The sequence below is a fragment of the Ctenopharyngodon idella genome, chromosome 22 (assembly GCF_019924925.1).
Source record: "Ctenopharyngodon idella isolate HZGC_01 chromosome 22, HZGC01, whole genome shotgun sequence".
Taxonomy (NCBI): domain Eukaryota; kingdom Metazoa; phylum Chordata; class Actinopteri; order Cypriniformes; family Xenocyprididae; genus Ctenopharyngodon; species Ctenopharyngodon idella.
In genome coordinates this window covers 8,298,143-8,313,021 of record NC_067241.1, presented here as the reverse complement: position 1 = coordinate 8,313,021, position 14,879 = coordinate 8,298,143, and the positions used below count along the sequence as shown (strand labels likewise).

Below are 14,879 nucleotides of genomic sequence, written 5' to 3'. Positions count from 1 at the left end.
ACAGAGGTAGTGCGCTTCTCTAGCGCCATCGCTTGACAAATCAACGGTCACGTGTTAAGAGACGTTTCTCAATCAGTTTACTTGTGGTTTTTATCTAGTTTTAGACCAGCTTTTACATTAAACCGGCTCAGAATCCGTTGTGATATAAAACAATAAATAAGATGGAGCTGGTAGCTCATTTATTGCTAACTGAAAGAACCAAATTACCTAGAATATTTAATAAACAAACATGCTATGCAAGAGTATGTGTGGAACTGGGTGAATAAAATGCATTCCAGTTAAAGGGACAGTTCACCCAAAAATGAAAGTTCTGACGTCATTTACTCTCTCTTAAGTTGCTCTAAACCTATATAAATTTCTTTGTTCTGCTGTACAAAAGGAAGATATTTGGAAGAATGTTTGTAACCAAACAGATCTCGCCCCCTATTGACTACAATAGTATTTATTTTTCCTACTATGGTAGTAAATGGGGGGTGAGATCTGTTTGGTTACATTCTTCCAAATATCTTTTTTTTTTTTTTTTTGTAAAGCAGAACAAAGTAATTTATACAGGTTTGGAACTACCTGAGGGAGAGTAAACGATGTCAGAATTTTCATTTTTGGGTGAACTATCCCTTTAATTTCAGTTCTCTGAGGAGTTCTGGGTTTGTAGATTATCTATGGGTGATAATCAGTGTTTTTCAGCCCTTAATTTCTTTTTGTAAAGCTACAATTTACTGAATACTGTGCAATATTGAATATTGTGCATGTATACTTATCTTACACAATAGGTAACCACAGAATTAACTACATATTTCATAAGGAATATTTATTTTATTTATTTTCTGTCTTCTTAATCAATCAGTAGCTTTGCTGGAATTTGGCAGACCTTTAAACTCATTGATTTAAAACTGTTTTGTTTTGTTTTCTAGGTAGCTGCAGACACTTATGCAACTATACTTAAGCAACTATGATGTTGTCATATTGAGCTTGAGAAAAAGCAGTGCCCTAAACCGGAAAAACCTGAAAGATGAGTAGAGAGTAAATGATTATACACCTCTTAATTCCGTTAGTTTTGCATGCAAATGTATTGTATTTATCTCTGTTGCAGGGTGTGGAAAGCCCTACACTCCATACATTAGTAAGATACGCTCCTCCCTTTGTCCACAAATAGCAGAGCAGAGGGTGTGTCCTTAGTCTTCCTGAGTATAATAACACCAGTGGAAAACTCTTCTGCTGCGGAAGGGAAAGAAAGAGAGAGAGACCTGCTTTGTTGAAGTGAAACCCAACACATTTCAAATGAGGTAAGGAAGTCGGCTTGTCAGTATATTAAGCTTTGTATGCGGCTCTGCCACAGTTTGTGAGCCTGTTGCTGCTTTCTCAGTGCTGAGATTCCCATGTTGTAGCTACTAGGCAAGCAATTGCATTATATAGGAAAGTTCTTTGGAAAAATGTGTGGGAAAAAAAAATGTTGTAAGCTGTTAGAAACCTCTAGAACTCACAGATCATGTTTTAACATGTTGTTTGCTGTCTGGATTACTACCAACAACAGCATATGCTATTAACTTCGCAATAGGTCACTAACCTCAAAGCAGACACATCCTGATCCTTGACACAGTCTATCGTTAGGTGTTAACTGTCACTTTTTGATCACTGGTCTCACATGAAAAGCAGTCAAAACTTTGATCAGAACATGATTAGGCTTGTTAATCAATGATTCAATGGAAAAATTTAAGTGGCTTTAATATTTGACCAACAAAACATTCAAAATATTCAAAACATCTAAAAATATAATCTCTTTTCATACCACAAACCACAATCACATGATGAAGTAACACTCATCAGTTTCAGGATCACTTTTTTTTTGCAATAACTGTTAAGTCTGCAAAAAGAGAGTCAAATTAGTTTTTTTTTTTTTTTCTATTTTATATGATTTAATTCTGGCTTTTATTCTCCATTGTCCTGCTTCTACATTATTTTTATTTGTTTTTACACTCCTGAGTGTCTGCTTGCATACGACTCATGTATTCCTGTTAATATAACATTTGAAGGCTGTTCTTTCCCATTGAATTGTGAAGCTATAACTACAGAGGTCTTTCTCTCACTCTTTACATGCAGGATGATCGGCAGACTGTTCCTCGTCACCCTTTTCATTCTCTCTGGCTCACTGACCTGCTATGGATTCAGAATTTGTGCCTTTAATGTTCAGAGTTTTGGTGATTCAAAATCAGCCAATGCCATAATCATGAATTCTGTATCACGGGTATGAGGATGAATAGTACAATGCGTTTACTTTTTTTTTTTTTTTTTTTTTTAAATATATAAAACAAGTCTAAAAGTGTTCTGTTTTGTTCTTTCTTGCAGATTGTAGCTCGTTGTGACATATGTTTGCTCCAGGAGGTCAGAGATCAGAAAAATAAAGCCATTCCACGCCTGCTTGATGCAGTCAACAGGTAGACAATATGCAAATATAAAAAAAAAAAAACAAATCTGAACTCACTGTGTAACAAATCAGATTTAAGAGATATGCAAATCTATAGTACATAAATGCTGTTATGTTTATTTTGTTTCCAGGCTTAATAACAATGATTATGACTATGTGGCAAGTGAACGTCTCGGGAGAACACAAACGTATCAGGAGCAATACGTTTTTGTTTACAGGTATGTGTTCAGCACTTCTGTACATTAGGACAATATGTAAAGGCTAAGGATGCACAAGATATTGGGAAAATATTTATTATCGGATGATATTAGAGATGATTTTGATTTATCAGCAGTGTTGGGGAAAGTTACTTTTAAAAGTAATACATTACAATATTGCGTTACTCCCTGAAAAAGTAACTTATTGCATTACTTAGTTACTTTTTATGGAAAGTAATGTGTTACCTTTGCGTTTACTTTTTCTCATCTGTACGGAGCCCCGGACATGACATGCAGGAAAAAAATAGGCTAAATCGCGCGCACGATTTACTAATTCGTTCCCTCGATTTACTAAAACGTGCGCACGATTTAATATTTCGTTTCCTCGATTTATAAATCATGCGCATGATTTATAAATCAAGGGAATGAAATAATAAATTGTGCGCATGATTAAATTTTTTTTTCTTGCATGTCATGTGTGGGGCTCCGTACATCTGGGTTGGGCTTGCTTGTTTGTCTTTAACCCTAACCCAAATTCACACCTGTACAGTAGAGGGCGCAACTCAAACAAACCTTTTAGATGTGCTGCTGTTGTGATGTTTATCTTAAATCATTTTTGCTTATTGGTATGGTTAAATTGGATCATCAAAGTTCAGCAGACTTTGGTTAATAAAGTAAGATTAAAGGATTAGTTCAATTTCAAATGAAAATTACCCTCAGCTTTACTCACCCTCAAGCCATCCTAGGTGTATATGACGTCCTTCTTTCTGATGAACACAGTCGGAGATATTTTAATAAATATCCTGACGCATCTGGGCTTTATAATGGCAATAAGCGGGATCAACGAGTATGAGCTGAAGAAAGTGTCTCCATCCATTACTTGAAAAAGTAATCTGATTACATAACTCGCATTACTTGTAATGCGTTACCCCCACTGTTTGTCAGTATGCTTGTGTCCCCTGTTTTTGCATCTAAATTAGATTTGCTGTCATCTAACAACACTCAAAGTTCTTTAAAACTTTAATAATTTAATGACACCATCTTTAGCAAAGCACAAAATGAATATACGCTATTTTTTATAGTGTACATTATAATATTGTGATGCCTAAATTCACTTGTAGCTTTTAAAATGATTGGTTTTAGTTCTTGGTATTTTACTTTTAGACAAAAAAGCTTAGAATTTGAATCAGTTATCAACCATAACATAAAAATAATTATTGGCTTATCATTATTGGTGCATTCCTAGTAAAGGACTTGCAAGATAACTTCCCTCATTTCTTTTTTTTGTCAAACAGGAAAAGCACAGCGACGCTGATAAACCAGTATCAGTATCCAGATACACAGAAAGGGGATGTTGATGCTTTCTCCAGAGAACCCTTTGTGGTACATTTTCAAGCCCCTAAAACAGGTCAAAATAAAAAAAGGAAAACTTGCACGCTGAATTTGTTCAATGACAAATCTTATAAGCTGAAGTTTGATGATTTTGATCATGATCTGATAATGTCTGTATTAACAGTTGCCAAGGAGTTTGTCTTGATTCCGCAGCACACCACTCCTTCAAATGCCACCAAAGAGATTGATGAACTTTACGACGTCTTTGTGGATGTTAGAAAGCGATGGAAAATTGAGGTGTGATGATGGATTTCCTATATTATATAGAGCATAATATCTTGAGATCAAGTCTTAAACCTTGCTTTTTTTTGTCATCTTGCCAGAATGTGATGTTCCTTGGGGACTTCAATGCAGCTTGTGGTTACGTGGCTAAAAAGAACCGTAAGAACATCAGGCTCTTCACCGACCCGTCTTTCATCTGGCTGATTCAGGATAAGGTGGACACTACGGTGAAACAGTCGACGGACTGTGCATACGACAGGTGCGCTAGCAAAACGTTTTTATCAGTGTAATATAATAAAACTGCTTATGATTTGCATATAGACAGCATAATGATTCATATTTATGGCTACAATCCACAGAATTGTGGTGCATGGAGAGCCATTTCTCAAAACAATCGAACCGTTTTCAGCACAGCCGTTCAATTTTCCCAAGGAATTCCATCTTACAGAGGCTCAGGTAAGCCAAATTTAGCATTTACCATTATTTTTTGCATTTTCATGTCACTGAAAATGGTGTAAGACTTTTCTTCGGATCTTCGGATTGTCTGTTATAGGCTTTGGAAGTGAGTGATCACTACCCCATCGAGGTGGTTCTCAAGACTCAGAAATCAGGGCTTGTCACAAGAAACAACAAAGCTTCATGTCTTCAGCCTACAGTGTTTGTCTTTCTACTACTGCAGATGATCATATGAACACAAATCAACCACAAGTGGATTATTCATCTCATCTAGATGAAGACTTTATTTTGCTGTTACACAGCTGCTATGTACTTGAGCTCGTACAGATCCACAACTGCATCTACAAAATGTGCTGCTGATTTATGGATGTGAATGAATATTGTTTTATAGCTTCTAGAAATTGATAATCATCTGGCTCAGGTTGTATATTCCTGTCGTCTTTTGTGTTTTTGATAGCGTAAATTAGATTTCTCATTTATTCGTGCAAGTTAAATGTATTCATTTTTGGAGAGAATTTTATTTTTGTAATAAATTGTTCTGACAAAAATGCAACTGTATGATTGAGTTGCTTCTGTTCACTTGTTTCACATTTTGAAGGTAGTTTTATTTTATTTTCTTATATCACAACTCATTCTTAAAATAACATTCAGTATTGACTGGCCTGAAACTCAAATAACACATTGTTAGTGTCAATCAGTGTCCAAGTAGTTGTTTAACTAGCATAGTTACTCAAGTCACCTGTTGGTTTACAAGGAGCCATGTGACAAACCCAGAAATCAGCTGGCTCAAAGCTGTGGTCTGATAAATCTTGGTTACACCTTTTGCCTTCAAATAATGTTTGACATAACGAGACAGGATTGTTTGGGCATTTGGCTATCAAGAGAATCTAGAACTTTAAATATTGTCATTTTAATTCTGGAGAAATTGTTTTTGTATAAAACCAACTGTATCTGTATATTACCACAAACATTTCCTCTCTGTAGTCATTCACATAGTATAATTTCACTAAAGCCGGGTGCACACTGTGCGATTTATAATAGTCCTTTATGATTGTTGCTCGACGGACTGTATGAACATGATCCTCATGTCACACTGTGGGATCTCAGTTGTCATTTATGTCATACCATACAACAGTCAAGAAATACACGTTAAATACAGACGCACGCATGAAAACTTGTCCAGAGTTTTACATCAACCCACACAGGTTTGGTGACTGAGCTGCATTTCACTTGGGACTAAAATGGTGGCTAATAAAGAAATCAAAATCACAAGTCAATTTGATGGTCGTCCTAGGAGAAGTCACGCTGCAGGACTGTGCGCCAAATCTTCTGACACTGCCAGAATTTCATCTGAGGTAAAATTTGATCACAACGATTGTTAACTGTCTGTTGGTGTACATGTCAAACTAATGACCAAAGACTGCAGATTTTATCCTAGGATCAGAGGAATCTTTTAGGATACTGAACGTCTCAGAAAAACCGTGGCCAAAATCGTACAGTGTGCACCCGGCTTAAATGTATTAAACCACTAACAAGTTCAAATGCAAACCAGAAAAAGAACCAACAAGACAGTAAATCAAAGTGGACTTTATTTGTGGTCATTAGAGCCTTGGTTCACACAGATGCACTGAAGTGTGTGGTTCTTAGTTGGCATGCAGGGCCTTCCAGCGGCTCAGGGGTCCATGGCTGGGGATGTATTTCACCCCACATCCATCAGGGATCAGACGCTTCTCCGCCAGCATGTCATCAAAGTCAGTGGCATTGAACTTTGTGAAGCCATATTTCTTGGAGATGTGGATCTAAGAGGGAGAACAAGTATGTAGACAGTGAGCAGGGAACTTTTACACAATTAACACCTAGGCCAGTGGTTCTCCCAAAAAAAAAAAAAAAATTCTCTCTTACAACTATAATCAGAGATGGGATGGGTTTTTTGTGGGGCGTCATTTTTTTTTTTAAAGGTTTAAAGTTTGACCAAAAGTTTGAGAACCACTGACACTTTTCAACTTCATGTTAAGTACCTTCTGACGGCCAGGGAACTTGAACTTTGCTCTCCTCAGAGCCTCGATCACATGTTCCTTGTTCTGGGCCTTTGTGCGCACGGACATGATCACCTGGCCAATGCACACACGGGCCACTGTGCCCTGAGGCTTACCGAAAGCACCACGCATACCAGTCTGGAGCCTGGAAAGGAGATGAACATTAAGATTAATTCACTTAAAAGTGGCCAAATGGAAATTATATCAAAAATAAGCAATGTTATGTCTCAGTGGACCCTTAAAGCACCCAGCACTGCACAGCCAGGCTCATACACAGCCAAAGAATTACTGTCTGCAGCCTTTGCACACCACACAAGTACAGACAACCTGTCTAGTCGGCTTAATAAGCTGCAGGTAAGAGTCGTACACCATACACACACACACACTCACCTATCAGCTCCGGCACAGGATAACATTTTGTTGATGCGGATGACATGGAAAGGGTGCAGGCGCACACGGATGTGGAAACCATCTTTACCGCAGGTCTTCACCATGTACTTGTTGGCGCAGATACGGGCAGCCTCAAGAGCTAAAATAATTGCAGATTAGAGAAAAATTAAGACTATGTTTCAGAAAGTGCTTTATGTAATGTTTAAACTATGGACAAATGTTAAATTTGTCAAGTATAAAATATGAAGAACAGTATCGTATAAAGTCACCTCACCTTCACTGGACAGCTGCTCATACTCATCAGATACCATGTGACCGCACAGGGGGAACTCATCCACCTTAGCCTTCTTCCTGCCCAAGTCGAAGATCCTGATCTTAGGATCTGAGTTTGAGAGAAAGACATACATGATCAGAACTATACGATCCATTAATCAATTTCACTTAATATGAATAGTTTTGGCTAACAAATTTTCTAGATTTGTAATTATTCTATAAGGTTATGCAGCACGTTTGAGCTTCCAGAAGAGGTTTGTTCTTGTGCGTTATTCATGTTCGGTTGAGCTTCTGCTTATGTTAACTTATCAATGTGAGTAAAAGCCCAAGTTAAATCTTTCCATCATAAAAAGTGAACAAGTCGCTTCAGAAAATTTGGACTAAACCGCTCAATTCGTATGGATTAGTTTTCTGATCTCTTTATGATCTTTTTGAAGCATCAAAGTGGTAGTTGCAAAGGCAGTCAATGGAGGGACAGACATCTCTCAGATTTCATCAAAAAGATCTTCATTTGTGTTCTGAAGATGAACGAAAGTGTTACAAATTTGGAATGACATGAGGGTGCGAAATTAATGACAATTTTCATTTTGGGCTGAACTAACCCTTTAAATTAAGATGAATTTGCTATTGAACTTCAAATTAATGAGTCATTTCACACCGTCACTATGTATTGTGAGTTTGTTTAGCCTTACACAAAAGCAATGATCAGCAGATGAAATGTGTAATAAAATTTTATTAGCTAGATATGACTGGGCATTACAGAACCTTCCATGACTTTTTCAGGCCCAGAAAATGGCATTTTGAAATTCTGATATAGTCTTCCATAACTTACCAGGAACACCTCGACAGAAACGGGACTTGGGGTAAGGCTTGTTCTTACAGTATCTGTAGCTGCAAAAGATGATTGACAATTAGCAAAACCAATGAGTCAATCTTCGTAACAAAGTGTGCCTACTCACCATTACACAACTAGTTAATACAAGTACAAAAACTTATATATATATATATATATATATATATATATATATAAATAAAACATCCTTTCAATATTTGTTGGTGTAAATAAATTATTCGGCAACTACAAGTACTGCAAAGGGCTATATGTCAACAGACAGTAAGTGTCTAGCTGGGCGCTAAATCGTTAGCTTTATCGTTAGCCGGTGAGAGGCACATGGTTAGCGGGCCCTGCCATTTTCAGTAAGGCCAATTTTTAAAACACAAAATTCACAACTTACCAACGGGCTGGACGGCGGCCCATTGTTGCGATCTGTAATATACACAATAATAATAGTTTTAAAGAACAATATGCGTATTTTTATGTAAAGAAACAAGGAGTTTTTCGACAAATATAAAGAGAGCGACGCAGCGCGCTCTTACCACGCACTCACCTAATGGAGGAAAGGAAGACTACTGATCTTCCGCTGCGTCATAATACACTGAGCGAAACTGCTTCCGGTTTCATATAAATGACACATTTATATTATAATTAAAACATAGTTTATATTCTAGTTTCCAAAAAGATCAACCGAATATTTCGTATTATTATAAGCGTGTAGTAGACAAACTATAGTTTGTCGCTTTCTGTGCTCTTACATCATAGACTGTAAAAAAGTCTTACACCAACTGGTAAAGTGTAGTTCTGCGTTCCCCCATAAAGCTGGTATTTGTAGTCCATGAGAGCGATTTTGGGTTGTACCACCAGGAGGGTCACGACTTTACGGTTATCGGTGCACGAGCTATAAAGGAGATTTAAATATAAATATTTCCCCTTGACAGTATTATTGCAATCATGTCGCACTTATTTTAGAGGAAGAGAATACTTTGACTACTACAACAACAAACTAAACAAAAAGAGTGCTACCCGCTACATAAAGGTGGATATTTACCCACACGCAACTAAAATACAAATCTACAAAATGCATCTATATCGTTTGTCAACGAGAAAAAAGCTCATTATTCAGTCCAACCTGCGTGTAAAGCTTGCGAATGCCTCTACAGCACAGGTAAAGCATTATTCTAACCGAGACTATACAGGGCTCGATTTGAGGGGGGATGCGGGGGTATGGCATCATCTCCCTTGTTGAAAAAAATTGCAAAAAGCATCCCCTCTGTAAAGCCACCATCCCCCCTTACAATCCCCTTTAGATCAACAGTGTTATGTAAATCGTATCATGTAAACGAAATTTTAAAATTCTCTGAATGATAATTAACAAACTATAACAACGATTGACCAATCAGAACTCAGTATTGTCTCGCCAGAGCTCTGATTCAAGCCAAAGTCCCTTTCAAGGAAAGTCTGTTCACTCGGCGGCCATATTTGCAACGCTTCTGGGCAGCTATTTCGGGCATCCAAGACCAAGTCCTAACTATTTGAATGGGGAAATCCTGAAATCTCAAAAACTGCTTGGCGAACTCACAATTAAATAACATATTTTAAATCAGCAACAAAATCTACAATAAACTGTCTCATGTTGTTTCTTATGAGGAAAATAAAGTGGGTTGAATCCAAGCAGCTCTTTTTAGAATAGTTAGGCTATAGAACAATCTGGCATCCTTCTGAAGGCACTCCGCCTGTACTTGAGGTGTTGAATGTGTTGAATGCTCTGTTGATAATTTAAACATGTTAATTACACAAATAAAATGTTTAGCATAGATTGATTGAACAGTGATTGATTAGCCTATATTTATTTATTTATTGTAGATTTTATTATTAAACGATGTAAACATTTTGCTGAAATATCCACAACATATAATCCGTCCATATTTATCCGTCGATCAGATGCGCGTGTTCTTTATTATAGCAACAGTAGAATCCCAGGATGCAGCACATTTCAGAATCAAACAATAATTGTAAAAATGACTTTTGTTATGTTAAAATGATGAGAAAATTAGGTCATGATCTCGAGAAAACAACTTTTGTTAGGTTGAGCTGACGAGAAAATTAAGACTACAGAAGTCCTAAAAGGTCATGGAAATCAAGATAGAAAACATAATAATAATCCATGGCCTTTTAGGGCTTCCATAGTAAACTACAATGACAAACACAGATATGAGCCATCAGCGTATGAATCTCAACAATGGTGACAACAAAATATTCAGACAATCAGATCAACTCTGGACATCACAAAAAGCTACTAAAAGACAGAACAAAAACCACAGCAAAAAAATAAAAGCAAATAGTTAAAATTAAAGAAAATAATAGGACAATTCAGCTGCATAATTTGTTCATGCAGTGATGCATACTGGGAGTTTTGTACTACTGTTTGGCGTGACACTTTTGATCGTCACCTTTGTTGAGATTCATGTGCTGATTCTTGATGTCTTTGTGTGTCATCTTAGAATATTTTTTGTGTTTTTTTAATCTTCTGATCGGTTTTGTTCAATTGTATAATTTCAGTGATGGTCGGTTTTGTTCAGTTGCGAAATCTCAGTCGGTTTCATTTTGCTACAAGATTTAAATGATGGTCACTTTGTTTCTTTACGAGATCTCAATAGCAGTCAGTTTCGTTCCTTTACAGGATCTCAATGATGGTCAGTTTTGTTCCTTTACAGGATTTTAGTGTCGGATTTGTTCGGTTACGAGATTTCAATCACTGTCAGTTATCAATGACTGTCGGTTTTCTTATGTTACAAGATTTCAAAGACAGTCAGTTTTGTTTCATTACGAGATCTCAGTGACAGTCAGTTTTGTGCCTTCATGAGATTTCAATGACGGTTGGTTTTGTTCCTTTATGAGATTTCAGTGACGGTCAGTTTTGTTTCGTTACGAGAGTTCAATGATGGTCGGTTTTGTTTCTTTATGAGATCTCAATGACTGTCGATTCTGAAACAAAAATGGACAGTCATTGAGATCTCGTAAAGGAACAAAACTGACTTTACAAGATTTCAGTGATGGCCTGTTTTGTTCCATTACAACATTTCAGTAATGGCTGGTTTCATTTTATTATGAGATTTCAGTGACGGTCAGTTTTGTTTCTTTATGAGCTTTCAAAGATGGTCCGTTTTGTTATATTACGAGATTTCAATGATGGTCGGTTTTGTTCCATTATGAGATCTCGACGATGTTTGTTGTTTTTTTCATTATCAGATTTCAAAGACAAAAGTCAGATTTGTTTCGTTACAAGAGTTCAATTATGGATTTTTTTTCTTTACGAGACCTCAACGACGGTAGGCTTTGTTGCTTTATGAGATTTCAAAGACGGAGGGTTTTGTTTCTATACGAAACCTCAATGACAATCACTTTTGTTCCTTTACGAGATCTCAATGGTTGATGGTTTTGTTCCTTTGCGAGATTTCAAAGATGGTCTGTTTTGTTTCATTATGAGATTTAAATGACGGTTCACTGTCAGTCAGTCAAATTTTCATTTGTTCAGTTACGAGATCTCAATACGGTATGTTTTGTTCTTTTACGAGATTTTAAGTTTTGTTTCATCACAAGATTTCAACAATGGTCTGTTTTGTTCCATTATGACATTTCAATGATGGTTGATTTTGTTTCGTTACAAGATTTTAATGACGGTTGGACATTGTCAGTGTCCTTTATTAGATCTCAACAACAGTCAGTTTTGTTCCTTTACGAGATCTCAATGATTATCAGTTTTGTTCTTTTACGAGATCTCAATGGTTGGTGGGTTTGTATTGTTATGAGATCTCAATGACAGGTTGGTTCTGTACCACTTTGAGATTTCAATGACGGTCTGTGTTTTTCCTTTTTGAGATTTCAATGATGGTCGGTTTTGTTCAATCTCGCAAAGGAACAAAACCGTCCGTCATTGAAATCTCATAATGGTTGGAGATTTCAATGACAGTTTTTCTTTCTTTTTCTTTTTTTTTCTGTTCTCGTCTTTCCTTCAGTGATTTTGCTTGTTAACAGGCTTGTTAATTCTAAGATGATTCTATAAATAATATATAAAGATTTTGTGGCTCAGATAAGGTCCAGTTCTGGTTTATTTCTTTTCCCTTGGCTGACACGTGGCATTGCTATGGCCTGCTTGTGGCTCAGATCTGGTAAACAGGAGCGCTCCGCCCAAGTGCCATCATTCCACGCCACATGTGGCCCAGATCATCATACCACTCTTGGCAGATGTGGGCCGGATTTGGGCCGGCACAAAGTTGCTATCTGGGGAGTGTCATTTGGAACTCATTTATATAGTTATTTTTATTAAAAATATATGTTGATATTGATTAAACACTTCAGTGTCCTCCAAAGGCACCATTTTAGGTAGCCTGTATAAAGGGATGGATTGTGTGTGTGTGTGTGTGTGTGTGTGTGTGTGTGAGAGAGAGAGAGAGAGTCTGGTGGTCAATAAATAAAAATGTTTAAGGTACAGTAGCCCCAAACCCCCTCCTTGCCAATGACCACACCCACCATCCCCCTTCATTTTTATTTATTTATTTATTTTTTTACAATTTGACCTCTGAGTATACAAAAACACACAAAACCAATTCAAGAACAAAAAAAACAAACAAAAATATGCAATGACATTACCACATTGTTCGATGTATTCCTTGTAAATAAAGTACATAAATATGGTATTCCTTCAATAGCCAACCATATTATGAAAGTAGCCTACTACTGTATGGTCACAGTATGCTAATTTTTTAAAAGGTAAGTTTGATAAATTTAAACTAGTGCTGTCTCGTGTAGAAACTAAACAGTAGTTAAGTTTCCGTTCATTTGCTTGGTCAGTAATATGGTAAACGTTAGCCTGCAAGATATGTTTAGCCTATGTTACAGTTATGCAGATCAAAACATTAACTAGTGTAATGATCATTTTGTGAGAATACAACATGTAAAAAGTGTCAAAATGATTTGTATGATCCTGGGCGTATTTTGTATTTGTAACGCCCAACCAATGCGCGTCGCACTTTCACCAAAACAACGCGAGTGGTGCTCTTCTGTTTGAATGAGAGAGCACGGGTAGCACCAAAAATGAAGAGAACCGCTGCCCAGCCAACTATATTAAACTGCTGGTCAAAGAGGGACGTTAAAAAGAATAAAGCATGTACTGAGAAAGAGGTATGAGAATGTTTTGTAATACACTCCACATATATTTTAGCTAGCTAATCCATTGCAATTTAGCCATAACTATCAGTGTAGCCATAACTATCAGTGTAACTGTAACCAGTTACCAAAACAGCCGTCTGTTCACTTTTCAATACTGTCTGTAATTATCAATGACAAAAGTATTCACATCGGTGTTTGTTTTTTTCCTAAATTAATCGGACTTTTGAACGAATTGGCTGAATGAACGATTTAAGTGACTCGCTCAATAAAAAAGCGAATCGCTGCCGGCTGCTGGAGGTTTCAATATTTAACATAATTTCTTTGTTTTTAGAATCACTCAGTTATGTTAGAATTTGATGAATGATTATATATAAATTTCATAAAGTTATGAAGTACAGATAGATAGATAGATAGATAGATAAAGAAGAAATAAATTATCCAATAACGCTACACACAAAAATATTATTATTATTTTTTAATTAAAAAAAATAATAACAGGCAGCATACCAACGTTGAACCCCCCCAATATTGTCGACGCATTTCACTTCAAAATCCTGGAATCACGGCAAAGTATATCTGAAAACACAAGAGGGCGACAAACACCTTCTAATGGATCAACTGGTTGCTCGTCCACATTATCTCGAGGGAGCGCTGTTGCTTTGTGCTTCTCCAGTTCGGATGTGGTAATGAAATCCCTCCTGCACACTCTTAATTTTTAGAGAGGAATGACCTCATATCTCTGAACTGTGGATAACGAGGACCAAATGCTCGGGTGGTCATTGGAACCCATGAAATCACAAATGTTTGTTCATATTCAATGTAAAAATGACGTGACATTACAAAAATCCTCCTTCTGCCGCCCTAACATGTGATGGGAATGTAGAACATCAGTTTAGATGTAGATCACTAAAGCAGCAATCATGTGAGAACGAACAAGGAGAGATTTTGTTCAGGCTTCAACAAAGACAATGTATAATCTAAGGAAACATCCACTCTATCCGAAGCTGAGGCCAAAGCTCTGTAAACAATCCGAAATATTCATCTTGTCTCGCTCTGTGTTCTTCAAATAACTAGGGCAAGCATACATTCTTACCTTAGATGGGGCTGTGCACAGGTCAGGCCAAGTCAAATCGGCCTCCTCATTTATTTGATCTCATAACTCTGTTCCAGAGTAAGTCTGGACTGGCCAACTCCCACAGCAACAAAGCCTGGAGATACGCAAAAATGTAGGTCTAAGGCACAGCATATTATTTAATAAAAAGAAAATAGATAGCTTTAGCTAATTAAATAAAATGTCAAGAACAATTTTTGGATCTTTATTCATCGGTTTTCTATTGACATATATAATATATATATATATATATATATATATATATATATATATATATATATAGTGATATTACATTAAATATTGTTTCAAAACTCACATTTGAGGTTTGACTGTGTAATTTATGTTACAAAACACACAAAAAAAATCTAATTTG

General features: G+C 36.6%; 2 protein-coding genes and 1 non-coding gene across 6 annotated transcripts; 1 reads left to right on the top strand and 2 right to left on the bottom strand.

Moving 5' to 3' along the window:
* Positions 1-911: 911 nt before the first annotated feature.
* On the top strand, positions 912-5,247 carry dnase1l1 (deoxyribonuclease I-like 1). 4 transcript variants are annotated; one of them, XM_051879786.1, is made up of 10 exons: positions 912-1,013; positions 1,154-1,283; positions 2,098-2,242; positions 2,344-2,432; positions 2,554-2,640; positions 3,915-4,027; positions 4,136-4,248; positions 4,335-4,492; positions 4,593-4,689; positions 4,787-5,247. In XM_051879786.1, exons 2-10 carry the CDS (start codon positions 1,279-1,281, stop codon positions 4,922-4,924), a joined length of 945 nt encoding a protein of 314 aa, XP_051735746.1. In that variant the 5' UTR covers positions 912-1,013; positions 1,154-1,278; the 3' UTR covers positions 4,925-5,247. The 4 variants fall into 4 exon arrangements, with proteins under 4 accessions (XP_051735746.1, XP_051735744.1, XP_051735745.1 ...); XM_051879784.1 differs by having other exon boundaries at positions 912-1,020; XM_051879785.1 differs by having other exon boundaries at positions 915-1,020; positions 1,157-1,283.
* Positions 5,248-6,260: 1,013 nt separating this feature from the next.
* Positions 6,261-8,801, bottom strand: rpl10 (ribosomal protein L10). Its single transcript, XM_051879791.1, has 6 exons — positions 8,624-8,801; positions 8,221-8,279; positions 7,390-7,497; positions 7,116-7,254; positions 6,708-6,870; positions 6,261-6,488 (listed from the first exon to the last, which is right to left on the bottom strand). The coding sequence occupies exons 1-6, from the start codon at positions 8,644-8,646 to the stop codon at positions 6,333-6,335; spliced, it is 648 nt and encodes a 215-aa protein (XP_051735751.1). The 5' UTR covers positions 8,647-8,801; the 3' UTR covers positions 6,261-6,332.
* On the bottom strand, positions 6,946-7,079 carry LOC127505609 (small nucleolar RNA SNORA70). The gene has a single exon (XR_007927750.1). It is a non-coding gene; the product is annotated as a small nucleolar RNA SNORA70 (small nucleolar RNA).
* Positions 8,802-14,879: the final 6,078 nt, after the last annotated feature.